This window comes from Cherax quadricarinatus, unplaced genomic scaffold, assembly GCF_038502225.1.
Source record: "Cherax quadricarinatus isolate ZL_2023a unplaced genomic scaffold, ASM3850222v1 Contig1196, whole genome shotgun sequence".
Classification (NCBI taxonomy): Eukaryota; Metazoa; Arthropoda; class Malacostraca; order Decapoda; family Parastacidae; genus Cherax; species Cherax quadricarinatus.
The window spans coordinates 64,726-80,478 of record NW_027196222.1 but is presented as its reverse complement, the minus strand read 5'-3'; the positions used below and the strand labels follow the sequence as shown (position 1 = coordinate 80,478).

Here is a 15,753-nt window from a genome sequence, read left to right as displayed (position 1 = left end):
AACAATGCTCTTCTCCAGACTGAGGGACTGACCACCTCAAAACTTTAAGGGTGATGGACTGATTACATCGTCTTCAAGTATCTTCTGCTTCTATCAACTTTTCTGTACTCGACTGAAGAAGCCTACTGTGTAGGCGAAACGTTTCATAATAAAGATACCTAACTGTTGCATATGTGTCTTACCTAACAACTTTATTACAGTTGGTATTTCTTTCTGACAATGTTGAACATAGAGGCTCTGAAGAGACACTGCAAACAGTGGAGGAACATGGGAAGGTGTAAAGAAAAAAGTTGACATAGAAAGCAGCTTAGAGATGAGGACAACAAAGCCGTAAGACAATCAAAAGCGAGGACAGATAAACTAAAAATATGCAAATTTTGGAGGTGGACATGTTGGCCGTTGGTTCTGTGAAGATCAGATATATAACCGATATATCAGATATATAAAGATCAGATATATAAACGTGAAGTAAGGAGGAGGCTGGAAGACTCCTGGAATCCGCGTAGCGGATATCACAGCTGGAATATCCAGTAGCGGATATCACAGCTGGAATATCCAGTAGCGGATATCACAACTAGAAAATCCAGTAGCGGATATCACAACTGGAATATCCAGTAGCGGATATCACAACTGGAATATCCAGTAGCGGATATCACAACTGGAAAATCCAGTAGCGGATATCCCAACTGGAATATCCAGTAGCGGATATCACAACTGGAAAATCCAGTAGCGGATATCACAACTGGAATATCCAGTAGCGGATATCACAACTAGAAATTCCAGTAGCGGATATCACAACTGGAATATCCAGTAGCGGATATCACAGCTGGAATATCCAGTAGCGGATATCATAACTAGAAAATCCAGTAGCGGATATCACAACTGGAATATCCAGTAGCGGATATCACAACTGGAGGTTTTAATTAAGGCAGAGGAGGGGTCGTCTTAGGAAGAGTCGTCTCATGAAGGGTCGGCAGCTGAGATGCAAGAAAACAATTAAATAGTTAGGGATTTAAGCTTCCAGTAGACATTTGTGAGTCAGAGAGAATAAACAGAAGACAAGATGTTCCAGGTATGTGATACATAACCGAGATTAAATTTAGGAACAGATATAGTCAATTTAGTTTGCCGGTCGTGAGTCCTGAAGGTGGGAATTGATAAATTAGACACATGTGCAACTCTTGAGGAAACGTTTCGCTTCATCAGTCCATACGTAGGAGAAACTTGAAGAACAGGAGGAGAATGAGGTAATCAGTCCCTCAACCTTGAGTCGATGTGTTCAGTCCATCAAGATTGATGGACTGAACACATCGACTCAATTATTACTCAACTGATTACCTCATTCTCCTCCTGTTCTTCAAGTTTCTCCTATGTATGGACTGATGAAGCCACTGTGTGGCGAAACGTTTCCTCAATAAAGATACCCAAGAGTTGCACATGTGCCTAATTTATCAACGTATCGGTTCCCTGAACCATTCATCTACAAAGGTGGGAAATACCTGTAGATACCTCGAGTTCCAGGGGTCAACACCCCCTCGGCCCGGTCTGTGACCAGGCCTCATGGTGCATCAGGATCTGATCAACCAGGCTGTTGACCAGCAAATAGTGGACATTAATTCTGTGGTCAACCCACAAAAAAGACAAAGAAAAAATCTCGAAATAACTTTTTTATTTATAATTTTAACATTATCAAGACAGAATAAATTGAAATAATTTTTTTTACAAAAACCCTATAAAACGTATATATACTGATTCACATAAACTGGCTATGTACATAATGCAACAACTGTATATACGGTCAATTTGGTATATACAATATACCAAGAGCGGCGCAGGAATTTCCATAGGAAGGGATAGTTCTGGGGGCTGATTGTAAAGGGGCTAAGGGACTTGTTTTGAAGCGGTGTTACTAATATGGCTATTTTCATTTGGGGGGCTTTGAGGGGGCTGAGCCCCCTCCAAGGATAAAGGGGTCAAGCCGCCATCGTGAGACACCTCGCTAATCTTATCAGACTTGCTACAATTAAGCGTAAAAATTTCCATTACTTTCCTACCATGTAATATAAATTCGTTGAGCTGTCAATTGATTTTCGCTCGCTAATATATTCTTTAGGAGGTAAGTTATGTAACATAAAAGGAAGGGGGGTGATTGGGGCAGCAGAAATATACGGGGTTTGAACCCGTGGTTAGAGAGTCTCAAAACTCCAGACCGTCGCTAATGCGACGGTCTGGAGTTTTGAACCGCGGGTTCAAGCCACATCCGTGGTATGGTTTGTTTGCAATCGTGTCATTACGATTTCGTGAGTCTAGTTATTGTGGGTCGTCACCTAAAGCAGAGCCCTAAAAGGGAGTAAATCACACATTGCTCTCTTGGGATTTGCCTAAGATTCTCAACGATGCTTCCTGCGATGGGGCGACTTCGTGTCTGTTGTACCTCAGCGATGGTCAGTTGTCGATGTTGGCTGGAAGTCCATGAGAAGCCTCGTAGAAATCAGGTTCATCCTCGCCCTCACTGTTTGATTCTGTGCCATCAAGCTTTAGAGAATTGCAGAAGATATCAGGAAAGATTAGTAACTAATAGACTGAGAGATGCAATAAGATAACAGTAAACAGGTGAAATCACGACATACAAACTATCCAGTGAAAAAAAATAGTGAAATTCCAGGGGCTTTCGTGATTTGTCGCATCAAGAAATATTCTTTCGAGAAAGAAATAAAATCAGACGCAAATGGAAAGATAACTTACTGCACTGAGTTCTGTTTTGCTGAAAACACGGGGTAGAATATAGAGCCTCAGAGGAATGAGAAGGATGAGAACGAAGGGCAGAGCGATGGAGGCTGGAGACAGAGTTACTGCCCATAATAAGCCGAGCATCAGTAACTGCACTATGGTAAATATGTGCATCTTTCCTGTGTCGACCTGTAAAGAATAAATCGGGAGTTTTACACAGATATTTATGTAAATAACATCACGATAAAGAATTACACACGTGCAACATGTGGGTTTATTGCAAATGTTTAGCCATCCAGTGGGTTTATCGACACAACAAGTAAGAAGTAATTAGTTCCCTGTTTTCCTAAATATTGAACAATTATCTTATTCTTGAGAGGGAGTTAGGTATCTTTATTCCGAAACCTTAGGCCTACAGAGTAGGCATCTTCAGAGGAGTTAGCAGAAGCAGTATGTGAAGATGTAAATCAGTCCATCACTAGTAAAGGCGTAGTTCTGAGGTGGTCAGTTCCTCAGCCTGGAGAAATCTGAAACAGTTCTGTACTCGACTGAAACATACTGTGTAGGCGAAACGTTCCGGAATAAAGATACCTAACTATTGCGTATGTGTCTTCAGCAACCTGGTAATACTGAATACCACATAGATATTCTGAATTGTATAATACCTTTCTAACGAAGGGGGTATCAGGATGGTACTTGACTGGCTTCAGCAGTAGTATCGTTCTTGTAATGAGGTGAATACCAGCAGTGGAAGCCACACCCATGTACAGGAAGACTCCCAATAAAACTGATTTTGGTATCAGGTTCAAAATTTTTGATAGCAGGACAGATAGGCCTATTAAAATTGACACCACAAAACTGCTTAGTCGCTGCTCTGTGAAAAAAAAAAGGGGGGGGGTGGCAGATAAAAATTATTACAGAAACATGTCGAGTACATTCTAATATTCCTTACAATGTATTGCCCTTTTAATATTAATATTATTGCCCTTTTAATATTAATATTATCACGAAAAAAAATGACTGATTAAAACTGACTTTAAGCAAATGAATAATTATTAGTTATCCAAATTATGCACAATTTAAATCTGATTTATTGAGACACATTCACAATTACACACCAGACACCTTCACAATTACACACCAGACACCTTCACAATTACACACCAGACACCTTCACAATTACACACCAGACACCTTCACAATTACACACCAGACACCTTCACAATTACACACCAGACACCTTCACAATTACACACCAGACACCTTCACAATTACACACCAGACACCTTCACAATTACACACCAGACACCTTCACAATTACACACCAGACACCTTCACATACCTCTGACACCTTGAATTTTTGGAGATTCTCCAGGGTAGGAAGCAGGTGTGGTGATGGTCAGAGCTGCAGTGTGGGACACAGTCCTGACACAAGCTGGTCCCATGAAGGGAGCTCCCAAGAGTCCAGAAATCAAGTTAATGAAACAAGACAGAAAAAGATCCCAATGGAAACCTGTACCTTTGACCATCTTGCGCTCTGGCTTGCTCAGAATCAAACTAAAAAGAGAGAGAGAGAGAAATTATTAAACTGTACAGTTCTGGAATAGCAATTATCATTGTCAACTTCGGTGAAGGGCATTTGCTGTCTTTTTACTGGACAACCCCCCTCAAGGAAGGTTCCTTAATTTAGGGAATTGGATCTGTGCTCCAGTTCCCCGAATTAAGCCTGAATGCCTTCCACATCCCCCCCAGGCGCTGTATAATCCTCCGGGTTTAGCGCTTCCCCTTGATTATAATAATAATTACTGGACAACCATTGATGTTCACAAAAAATTCTCTCTGTATGAAATTAATCCCAGTATATATCTGTATCTAAATTTATCATATATTCAAATTATCACATATCAAATATTCCGACCTTTTACACGTTTATACACTTTTAAAACACACCATAACTTACTGACAAATATTATCTTCAAGGAAGACGAGGAAGAACAAGAGCATGGAAGCTGGAGCGGCGGCGAACATCGTCCAGACCGGCAGTGGACTCTCCTGGCCCATTGGGTTGATCAACCAGCCACGGACTTCAGGGTTGGATGGTTGAATTCCTTCGGGCACTGTCAACTTATCGGTGTACGTGTTCTTAATGAGGTAGTCCAGCAGCACCATGAGGAAAATGGCTATAGGAACACCAAAGTCTCCCAGAGATCGACGTATCTGTCCAACAAGAATATTGACGGATGTGAATAATATTGATTACGGCTATTAACGGGCTTAGTAAATATACATTAACAATTTTATGCGTTGAAAATAAACAGTAAGGAATAGAAATTAACTACAACTCACGCCTCTCTTTAAGAATTTGGAGTTGCGGAAGTCTTTAAGCTTAATAGCGACAATGAAGGTCCCCAGCATGAGTATAAGGGAAAGAAGAGCTGTGTTGGGCTGGGCAGTTACTTTCAGGAGCTCTTCTGTAGTGCTGTTGATGCTGTTAGGTAGCGACGTCTCACTGCTGTTATTAACATACAATCTGAAAAGAATATAAATATTGTATGTTTATACTTTAAAATCGTGAGTTTTGTTAAACCTGAAGATAAATACAACACGAACAGTGTGGTGGTGGTGATTTAATCTGCCAAAGATACTTGTAACCCAGCCGGAGCCGGGCGGTAGTGACATCCAAGAGTCTGCTTATTTTGTTGGATGCACCATAGACATGTGATACACTCTGTAATCTCTACATGTAAACTCCTGCATGATAGAATGATGATAGATGGACTCACTGGTGTCAATCTCCCTGAGCCTTAAGTCCATAAAATTCAGCTGAAGTTCTTTTCGTATTATTGTTCTCAAACTACTACCTGACAAGCCAAGATTGTAATCTACTCCCTCTTTGAAAGCATACAGCTTAGCCAATTTATCAGTTCTATCATGCATCTGAAGACCAATGTGAGATGGGATCCACAGCATGTGCACTCTGACTCCACTGTCCACAATCCTACCATACCTGTGTCTGGCTTCTGACACAAGCATGCCACAATTTATGCTTAATGAGTTGAGAGCATTAATGTGTGTGTGTGTGTGTGTGTGTGTGTGTGTGTGTGTGTGTGTGTGTGTGTGTGTGTGTGTGTGTGTGTGTGTGTGTGTGTGTGTGTGTGTGTGTGTGTGTGTGTGTGTGTGTGTTTATGTGTGTGTGTGTATGAATTTGTATGTGTGTGTGTGTGTGTGTGTGTGAGAGAGAGAGACTCAACAATCAACATTTGCACCAATAACTCACTACAGTTGTGACCGGGTGTGGAAGTGTGAATTGCTCATTACTCTAAAATTTGTTCAACAAACAACAGTGTTTGACCATAATGTTTTAGTTGCTATCTAAACACCATCACTTCAGATAAATTCACGAAAACGGTAATAACTTACGTTGCATTAGAGCCATGATCACCATGGCTATACTTCTCCAGGAGCGGATGGTCCTTGAAAATTCTCACCATCTTCGCAATGGCTTCGTAAACGAAGATAAGGCTGACTAAAGAGGCGAAGATCTCCTCAGTGAACCTGGTGATGTTCCTCACCAGGAACACAGCTTCAGTGGCAACAACTATCAAGGCAGTGATCGTCATCCAGAAACCAATCCACACTCTCATGGACAGGAAGTCCACCTCAAATGTCTTGCAGAACTAGGAAGAGAAAACACGTAAGTCAATTACATTTTCCTTATTTCATGGCAATATAATTAAAAATATTTACAAGATTTCTGTATAACTTAAATAACAGAATTATCTGAGTAGATAAATGGCTATAAGGACCAACAAGTGTTGTAAAGTAAAAGGACACAAGTGCAACTAATGTGACATTTCATTGTGGCAACGTTTCGCTCTCCAGGAGCTTTGTCAAGCGAAACGTTGACACAATAAAATGTCACATTAGTTGCACTTGTGTCCTTTTACTTTACATATTGTGGGTAATTCTACCAACTTTATTACCATCACCAACGAGTGTTGTTATTTGGTCTAATGTCTTGTTATTTGGTCTAATGTCTTGTTATTTGGTCTAATGTCTTGTTATTTGGTCTAATGTCTTGTTATTTGGTCTAATGTCTTGTTATTTGGTCTAATGTCTTGTTATTTGGTCTAATGTCTTGTTATTTGGTCTAATGTCTTGTTATTTGGTCTAATGTCTTGTTATTTGGTCTAATGTCTTGTTATTTGGTCTAATGTCTTGTTATTTGGTCTAATGTGTTGTTATTAAGATAATCAAGTATTGAACATATGTGTTGTTATCAACATGGAAAGACTTACGGTATATAGGCTGATATCAAAGACCATAAGAGGACCAGTAGCGCCGACTATCAGAAGAGGTTGAGTAGCAAACAGGGCAAAAATGACGCCATTTACGCTAGACAGCAACAGACATTCCCCAACTCCGATGTCGTTATTCATTTTATCAGCTGGGTTAAAAAAATGTATACCAGGAATTAATTAAAATAAACAAATTATTCTAATACTTTCTTGCAAAAAGTACAAAATATGCAAATTATAGTGAGAGTTAAGAACGAGTTGTGTTAGAGACGTCTTACCATACATGCCACCGAAGGTGATGGCAGGGGAAAGGGCGGCAAAGAAAATAAAGATGGCGGCAGCAACAACTTGGCCATTTAAACCATCAATAATGTCAGAGGGATACTGTGAGTAGCGGTCCCTGACGTCTCGGTATACACCATAGAAAGGTATACCAACGCGTACCAATGGATTTCGGTCTAGAGATTTTCCATCGTTATTGCTACCTCCCGCAGGTGACGTTGTTGGTTCCTCTGAAAAATATTAAGTGATCAATGGTTTCGAAAACTGATGAGTTGAAACACTTACGCAACAGTAATGGATTTAAATTAGATAAGTTTAGATTTAGAAAGGACATAGGAAAGTATTGGTTTGGAAATAGGGTAGTTGATGAGTGGAACAGTCTACCTAGTTGGGTTATTGAGGCTAGGACTTTGGGTAGTTTCAAATTTAGGTTGGATAAGTACATGAGTGGGAGGGGTTGGATTTGAGTGGGACTTGCACATCAGAGCTTATTTCTTGGGTGGCATTGAAAATTGGGTTGGTCAAATGTTTGTTAGTGGGATGAATTGTAAAGGACCTGCCTAGTATGGGCCAACAGGCCTGCTGCAGTGTTCCTCCTTACGTTCTTATGTTAACATACGGGAAGGTTAAACGTCACAACAATAAACATTAGCAAATGTTGGCTTTGTGAACAGTTTACAAATACACAAAATATAACTCACCTCTCAAGAAGTCTGGATTTAAACGGGATGATTCAGCGTCACTGAGTGTTTTTTCATTATCAGAAATATAATTGGGATCTATGGTTATATGGACGCTGGGAAGCGACTTCATGTTAATGTCTACCATTCTGGTCTTTTCCTAGTCCTCTACTAACAGCCTGACACACGGTCTAAAGAACACTAAACAATGATGATGACGCTCTTCCATTTATAGAACAGATTGCACCTAACCTCTCTCATGCTGGCCCATGCGAGGCAGGTCCTTATCAAAACGACCTCTACCTAAAGCTACCCAAGAAATAACTCCCGTACCCAATGGCACCAATCAAACCCAGCCCCTCCCACTCATATATTTGTCCAGTCTCTTCTTAAAGCTACCCAAGGTCCTAGCCTCTATCACCCCACTGGGAAGACTGTTCCACGCATCTACAACTCTGTTAGAAAACCAGTACTTACCTATGTCCTTTCTAAATCTAAATTTATCCAATTTAAATCCACGTCAATGCCTCAGGTCCTAATAAAACCAAATCCTTTTCACTCGTATATTTATCTGGAGTTACCTGGAGAGAGTTTCGGGGGTCAACGCCCCCGCGGCCCGGTCCGTGACCAGGCCTCCTGGTGGATCAGCGCCTGATCAACCAGGCTGTTGCTGCTGGCTGCACGCAAACCAACGTACGAGCCACAGCCCGGCTGATCAGGAACTGACTTTAGGTGCTTGTCCAGTGCCAGCTTGAAGACTGCCAGGGGTCTGTTGGTAATCCCCCTTATGTGTGCTGGGAGGCAGTTGAACAGTCTCGGGCCCCTGACACTTATTGTATGGTCTCTTAACGTGCTAGTGACACCCCTGCTTTTCATTGGGGGGATGGTGCATCGTCTGCCAAGTCTTTTGCTTTCGTAGTGAGTGATTTTCGTGTGCAAGTTCGGTACTAGTCCCTCTAGGATTTTCCAGGTGTATATAATCATGTATCTCTCCCTCCTGCGTTCCAGGGAATACAGGTTTAGAAACCTCAAGCGCTCCCAGTAATTGAGGTGTTTTATCTCCGTTATGCGCGCCGTGAAAGTTCTCTGTACATTTTCTAGGTCGGCAATTTCACCTGCCTTGAAAGGTGCTGTTAGAGTGCAGCAATATTCCAGCCTAGATAGAACAAGTGACCTGAAGAGTGTCATCATGGGCTTGGCCTCCCTAGTTTTGAAGGTTCTCATTATCCATCCTGTCATTTTCCTAGCAGATGCGATTGATACAATGTTATGGTCCTTGAAGGTGAGATCCTCCGACATAATCACTCCCAATAATGGGACTGATCCTCACAAAAAAACTGGCAGCTTGTTATTTAGGAGGAAAGAGTTTAGGGATAGTCTGCCATGTAGGGTAACTGAACATAAGGAGCACTGCAGTAGGCCTGTTGGCCCATACTAGGCAGGTCCTTCACAATCCATCCCACTAGCAGAATGTTTGCCCAACTCAATTTTCAGTTCTACCCAAGGAATAAGCTTTGATAATTCTATTAACTCATGTAAGAACATAACCATAAGAATGTAGGAACACTGCAGAAGGCCTACTGGCCCATACGAGGCAGGTCCTTATCAAAACGACATCTACCTAAAGCTACCCAAGAAATAACTCCCGCACCCCATGACACCAATCAAACCCAGCCCCTCCCACTCATATATTTGTCCAGTCTCTTCTTAAAGCTACCCAAGGTCCTAGCCTCTATCACCCCACTAGGAAGACTGTTCCACGCATCTACAACTCTGTTAGAAAACCAGTACTTACCTATGTCCTTTCTAAATCTAAATTTATCCAACTTAAATCCATTATTCCTGGTTCTTACCTGGTTCGACACCCTCAGTACTTTATTAATGTCTCCCTTGTTTATGCCCGTCATCCACTTATACACTTCAATGATATCTCCCCTCATTCTACGCCTCTCCAGAGAGTGGAGATTTAAGGCTTTAAGTCTATCTTCATACGGGAGGTTCCTTACACAGTAAATCATTTTAGTCATTCTTCTCTGTATGTTCTCTAATGAGTCTATGTCCATCCTGTAGTAAGGGGACCAAAACTGAGCAGCATAATCTAAATGAGGCCTCACTAGTGATGTATAGAGCTGTAAAATAACTTTTGGACTTCTGTTACTTATACTTAAGAACATAAGAACATAAGAAAGGAGGAACACTGCAGCAGGCCTGTTGGCCCATACTAGGCAGGTCCTTTACAATTCATCCCACTAACAAACATTTGACCAACCCAATTTTCAATGCCACCCAAGAAACAAGCTCCGATGTGCAAGTCCCTCTCAAATCCAACCCCTCCCACTCATGTACTTATCCAACCTAAATTTGAAACTACCCAAAGTCCTAGCCTCAATAACCCAACTAGGTAGACTGTTCCACTCATCAACTACCCTATTTCCAAACCAATACTTTCCTATGTCCTTTCTAAATCTAAACTTATCTAATTTAAATCCATTACTGCGGGTTCTCTCTTGGAGAGATATCCTCAAGACCTTGTTAATATCCCCTTTATTAATACCTATCTTCCACTTATACACTTCGATCAGGTCTCCCCTCATTCTTCGTCTAACAAGTGAATGAAACTTAAGAGTCTTTGTAGATGAATGGTTCAGAGAACCGACATGTTGATAAATTAGACACATGTGCAACTCTTGGGTATCTTTATTGAGGAAACGTTTCGCCACACAGTGGCTTCATCAGTCCATACAAAGGAGAATCTTGAAGAACAGGAGGATGGAAATAAATGGTATAAAATACCGACACAATGGAAATATAAACACAAATGCAGTATAATGTGATCCTTTATTGACAACGTTTCACCCACGCAGTGGGCTTTTTCAAGTCACACACGGATCTACCTGGGGTTGGAAGGTACGGGAGTATTTATAGTTCAGAACGTTGGGGTCAGGTGAAGATTGCTGCATCAGATGATCTACCGGGTGGGGTTATAGAGTCTTGGGTAGCTAGGCGGGGATATTGGACAAGTTGTGAGTAGACCTTCTGCAGTGTTCTATGTTCTTATGTGGGATAGCGATGAAGAAGTTTCTTGGCGAGTGGTTCAGCTATGTTATAGAAGCCATTGTTGAAATTGTTGAAATTGTTGGTTATAGAGATAAACGATGATTCCAGGATTCTTCTGTATTGAGTGTTGTCTTCTGTGGCTATAAGTCTTGAGTTTCTGTAGTTAATTAAATGGTTGTGTGAATTGCGATGTTGTACACAGGCATTCCTTGTATCGTCAGTCCTGCTTGCATATTGGTGTTCTGAAATACGTGTTTGGAGGTCTCTTGATGTTTCGCCCACATATAATTTGTTGCAGTCATTACAAGGGATTATGTATACCCCTGCAGAGGATGGAGGCTTGTCCTGTCTACTACTGGTGATGTCCTTGATGGTCGTGGTTGTGGAGGTAGATACTTGGAATGATGTTTTGGCAAAGATGTTGGAAACATGTTTGGCAATGGAGTTGGTGGGAAGGACTATGTATCTCTTCTCGGCAGTGTCTTCTCTGGGTGTGTTGAAGATGTTTAATGCTCGCCGTCTGCAGTCTCTGATGAAGTGACGAGGATAGTGGAGTTTGGAAAATACTTGTTCAATTATAGTGCATTCTTCCTCAAGGAACTCGTTGCTGCAGATTCTGAGTGCACGCAGGAAGAAGCCTATAATTACACCACGTTTGGTTTTGGTGTCGTGGTGAGAGTAGAAGTGGAGAAGATCGTTTTGGTTGGTGGGTTTTCGATAGACTTTAAAACGAAGTTCGTGGTCAGCTTTGCAGAGTAGAACATCAAGGAAAGGAAGAGTGTTGTCGACTTCTTCTTCAAGTGTGAATTGGATTGAAGGCTCGACCTGGTTGAGCTTGTCTTGGAGAGCTTGAACGTTGAAGCGTATAGGAGTTATGAGGAGAATGTCGTCAACATAACGGAGCCAGGTGACAGACGAAGGAATAATGGTGGAGAAACGTTCGGCTTCTAGATGTTCCATGTATAGGTTCGTTGAACTATGTGTTAGCTTTACGTGTTTCTCTTTCGAAAATCACCTCTTTCAGCAGACTTTTGGACTACCCATGGGTTCGCCACTCAGTGCAGTCCTGGCGAACCTTTAAAGTCTATCGAAAACCCACCAACCAAAACGATCTTCTCCACTTCTACTCTCACCACGACACCAAAACCAAACGTGGTGTAATTATAGGCTTCTTCCTGCGTGCACTCAGAATCTGCAGCAACGAGTTCCTTGAGGAAGAATGCACTATAATTGAACAAGTATTTTCCAAACTCCACTATCCTCGTCACTTCATCAGAGACTGCAGACGGCGAGCATTAAACATCTTCAACACACCCAGAGAAGACACTGCCGAGAAGAGATACATAGTCCTTCCCACCAACTCCATTGCCAAACATGTTTCCAACATCTTTGCCAAAACATCATTCCAAGTATCTACCTCCACAACCACGACCATCAAGGACATCACCAGTAGTAGACAGGACAAGCCTCCATCCTCTGCAGGGGTATACATAATCCCTTGTAATGACTGCAACAAATTATATGTGGGCGAAACATCAAGAGACCTCCAAACACGTATTTCAGAACACCAATATGCAAGCAGGACTGACGATACAAGGAATGCCTGTGTACAACATCGCAATTCACACAACCATTTAATTAACTACAGAAACTCAAGACTTATAGCCACAGAAGACAACACTCAATACAGAAGAATCCTGGAATCATCGTTTATCTCTATAACCAACAATTTCAACAATTTCAACAATGGCTTCTATAACATAGCTGAACCACTCGCCAAGAAACTTCTTCATCGCTATCCCACATAAGAACATAGAACACTGCAGAAGGTCTACTCACAACTTGTCCAATATCCCCGCCTAGCTACCCAAGACTCTATAACCCCACCCGGTAGATCATCTGATGCAGCAATCTTCACCTGACCCCAACGTTCTGAACTATAAATACTCCCGTACCTTCCAACCCCAGGTAGATCCGTGTGTGACTTGAAAAAGCCCACTGCGTGGGTGAAACGTTGTCAATAAAGGATCACATTATACTGCATTTGTGTTTATATTTCCAAGAACAGGAGGAGAATGAGGTAATCAGTCCCTCAACCTTGAGTCGATGTGGTCAGTCCATCAATCTTGAATAGATTGTGTTGTGAACATTAAAATGGTATACAATACCGACAGGTTGGTAGGTAAGACACATAGGCAACAGTTAGGCAACTTTATTCCGAAACGTTTCGCCTACACAGTAGGCTTCTTCAGTCGAATACAGAAAGTAGGCAGGAACAGTAGAGAAGACGATGTAATCAGTCCATCACCCTTAAAGTCGTAGAATTTGAGGTTGTCAGTCCCTCGGCCTGGAGAAGTTCAGTTCCATAGTCAGGAACTATCTGAAGATCAAGCGACAGTGCGGAGACTTAAATACTGTCGGAAGGAGAGGTGCAGGGTAGTAGTAGAAGTAGTAGTAGTAGTAGTAGTAGTAGTAGTGAGAGGCCACTGAGAGGTCATGTCCCTCTCAGATCCAACACTTCTCACTTGAAAAGCTTGTCCAATATGTTTTCTGTATCAAGATGCCACGTGTTGCAGTGTCTGACAAGATGAACATCAAAATGGTATACAATACCGACAGGTTGTTAGGTAAGACACATATGCAACAGTTAGACAACTTTATTCCGAAACGTTTCGCCTACATAGTAGGCTTCTTCAGTCGAATACAGAAAGTAGGCAGGAACAGTAGAGATGTGAAGACGATGCAATCAGTCCATCACCCTTAAAGTCGTAGAATTTGAGGTTGTCAGTCCCTCGGCCTGGAGAAGTTCAGTTCCATAGTCAGGAACTATCTGAAGATCAAGCGACAGTGCGGAGACTTAAATACTGTCGGAAGGAGAGGTGCAGAATAGTAGTAGTAGTAGTAGTAGTAGTAGTAGTAGTAGTGGTAGTGGCCACTACTACTACTACTGGATCTGAGAGGGACATGACCTCTCAGTGGCCTCTCACTACCACTACTACTACTACTACTACTACTACTACTACCCTGCACCTCTCCTTCCGACAGTATTTAAGTCTCCGCACTGTCGCTTGATCTTCAGATAGTTCCTGACTATGGAACTGAACTTCTCCAGGCCGAGGGACTGACAACCTCAAATTCTACGACTTTAAGGGTGATGGACTGATTACATCGTCTTCACATCTCTACTGTTCCTGCCTACTTTCTGTATTCGACTGAAGAAGCCTACTATGTAGGCGAAACGTTTCGGAATAAAGTTGTCTAACTGTTGCATATGTGTCTTACCTAACAACCTGTCGGTATTGTATACCATTTTGATGTTCATCTTGTCAGACACTGCAACACGTGGCATCTTGGTACAGAAAACACCTTGGACAAGCTTTTCAAGTGAGAAGTGTTGGATCTGAGAGGGACATGACCTCTCAGTGGCCTCTCACTACCACTACTACTACTACTACTACTACTACTACTACTACTACTACTACTACCCTGCACCTCTCCTTCCGACAGTATTTAAGTCTCCGCACTGTCGCTTGATCTTCAGATAGTTCCTGATTATGGAACTGAACTTCTCCAGGCCGAGGGACTGACAACCTCAAATTCTACGACTTTAAGGGTGATGGACTGATTACATCGTCTTCACATCTCTACTGTTCCTGCCTACTTTCTGTATTCGACTGAAGAAGCCTACTATGTAGGCGAAACGTTTCGGAATAAAGTTGTCTAACTGTTGCATATGTGTCTTACCTAACAACCTGTCGGTATTGTATACCATTTTGATGTTCACAATGTGACATTTATTGTGGCAACGTTTCGCTCTCCAGGAGCTTTATCAAGCCATTACAAACAATACATGGACACAGAGGGTATATAAAGGCTCAGAGTGAGGTGAATACTAGTGAGGTACCATTTCGATGTTCACTAGTGGTAGTAGTAGTAGTAGTAGTGGTAGTGACAAAAGCAATTAATTCGTACATGAGTAAAAGGATATAAAAGCTATTACTTGGGTAACATAAAAATAGGTTGGACAAATATAAACTGGAATGAGGCAGCTTGTTTCAGTGTTCACTCTCTGTGCTTTGTGTAGTATAACAGGAGAGACTATGTGATGGCAGGGTTTACTGTTTTCAGGAGGATTCTTGCTAAGACTTCGGAGATGGTGAAGCTGCCGTTGTTTTGTTTAATTGTATTCGAAACAGCGATCAGTGCTGATTCAAGGCACTTGCGTGTGCGGAAATTATTTTCTTTTATCACTAATTGGGCGTCTCTGAATTTCATAAGATGATTGGTGGAATTTCGGTGTTGTACACAGGCGTTGTTTAAGTTGTCGTTCCTACATGCGTATATGTGTTCATTGAGGCGGGTGTCGAGGTTTCTTGCTGTTTCACCTACGTAGATCTTGTCACAGCCTCCACAGGGTATAGTGTAAACTCCTGCATTGACTGGTTCGTGGTGCTTGGGTTTTGTCCTGGTTAGATCCTTTATTGAAGTGGTAGAAGCGATGGCGACTCTGGTGTTAGCTTGTGAAAGTACTTTTGAGACGTTTAGTGCAACCTGGCTGTTGGGAAGAATTATAACTTTGTTGGGAGCGGTGTTGATGCGTGGAGAATTGATGATCTGAAGAGCTCTTTTCTTGCAGTCTTTGATGAAAAAAGAAGGAAATTGTAACTCAGTGAATGTTTGGTGAATGTAAGTACATTCCTCGTCAA

General features: G+C 41.8%; 1 protein-coding gene across 1 annotated transcript; it reads right to left on the bottom strand.

Moving 5' to 3' along the window:
* Positions 1-2,214: 2,214 nt before the first annotated feature.
* LOC128699943 (band 3 anion transport protein-like) lies at positions 2,215-8,138 on the bottom strand. Its single transcript, XM_070080889.1, has 10 exons — positions 8,012-8,138; positions 7,307-7,540; positions 7,029-7,177; positions 6,151-6,407; positions 5,077-5,242; positions 4,691-4,947; positions 4,073-4,287; positions 3,396-3,604; positions 2,746-2,919; positions 2,215-2,535 (listed from the first exon to the last, which is right to left on the bottom strand). The coding sequence occupies exons 1-10, from the start codon at positions 8,136-8,138 to the stop codon at positions 2,446-2,448; spliced, it is 1,878 nt and encodes a 625-aa protein (XP_069936990.1). The 3' UTR covers positions 2,215-2,445.
* Positions 8,139-15,753: the final 7,615 nt, after the last annotated feature.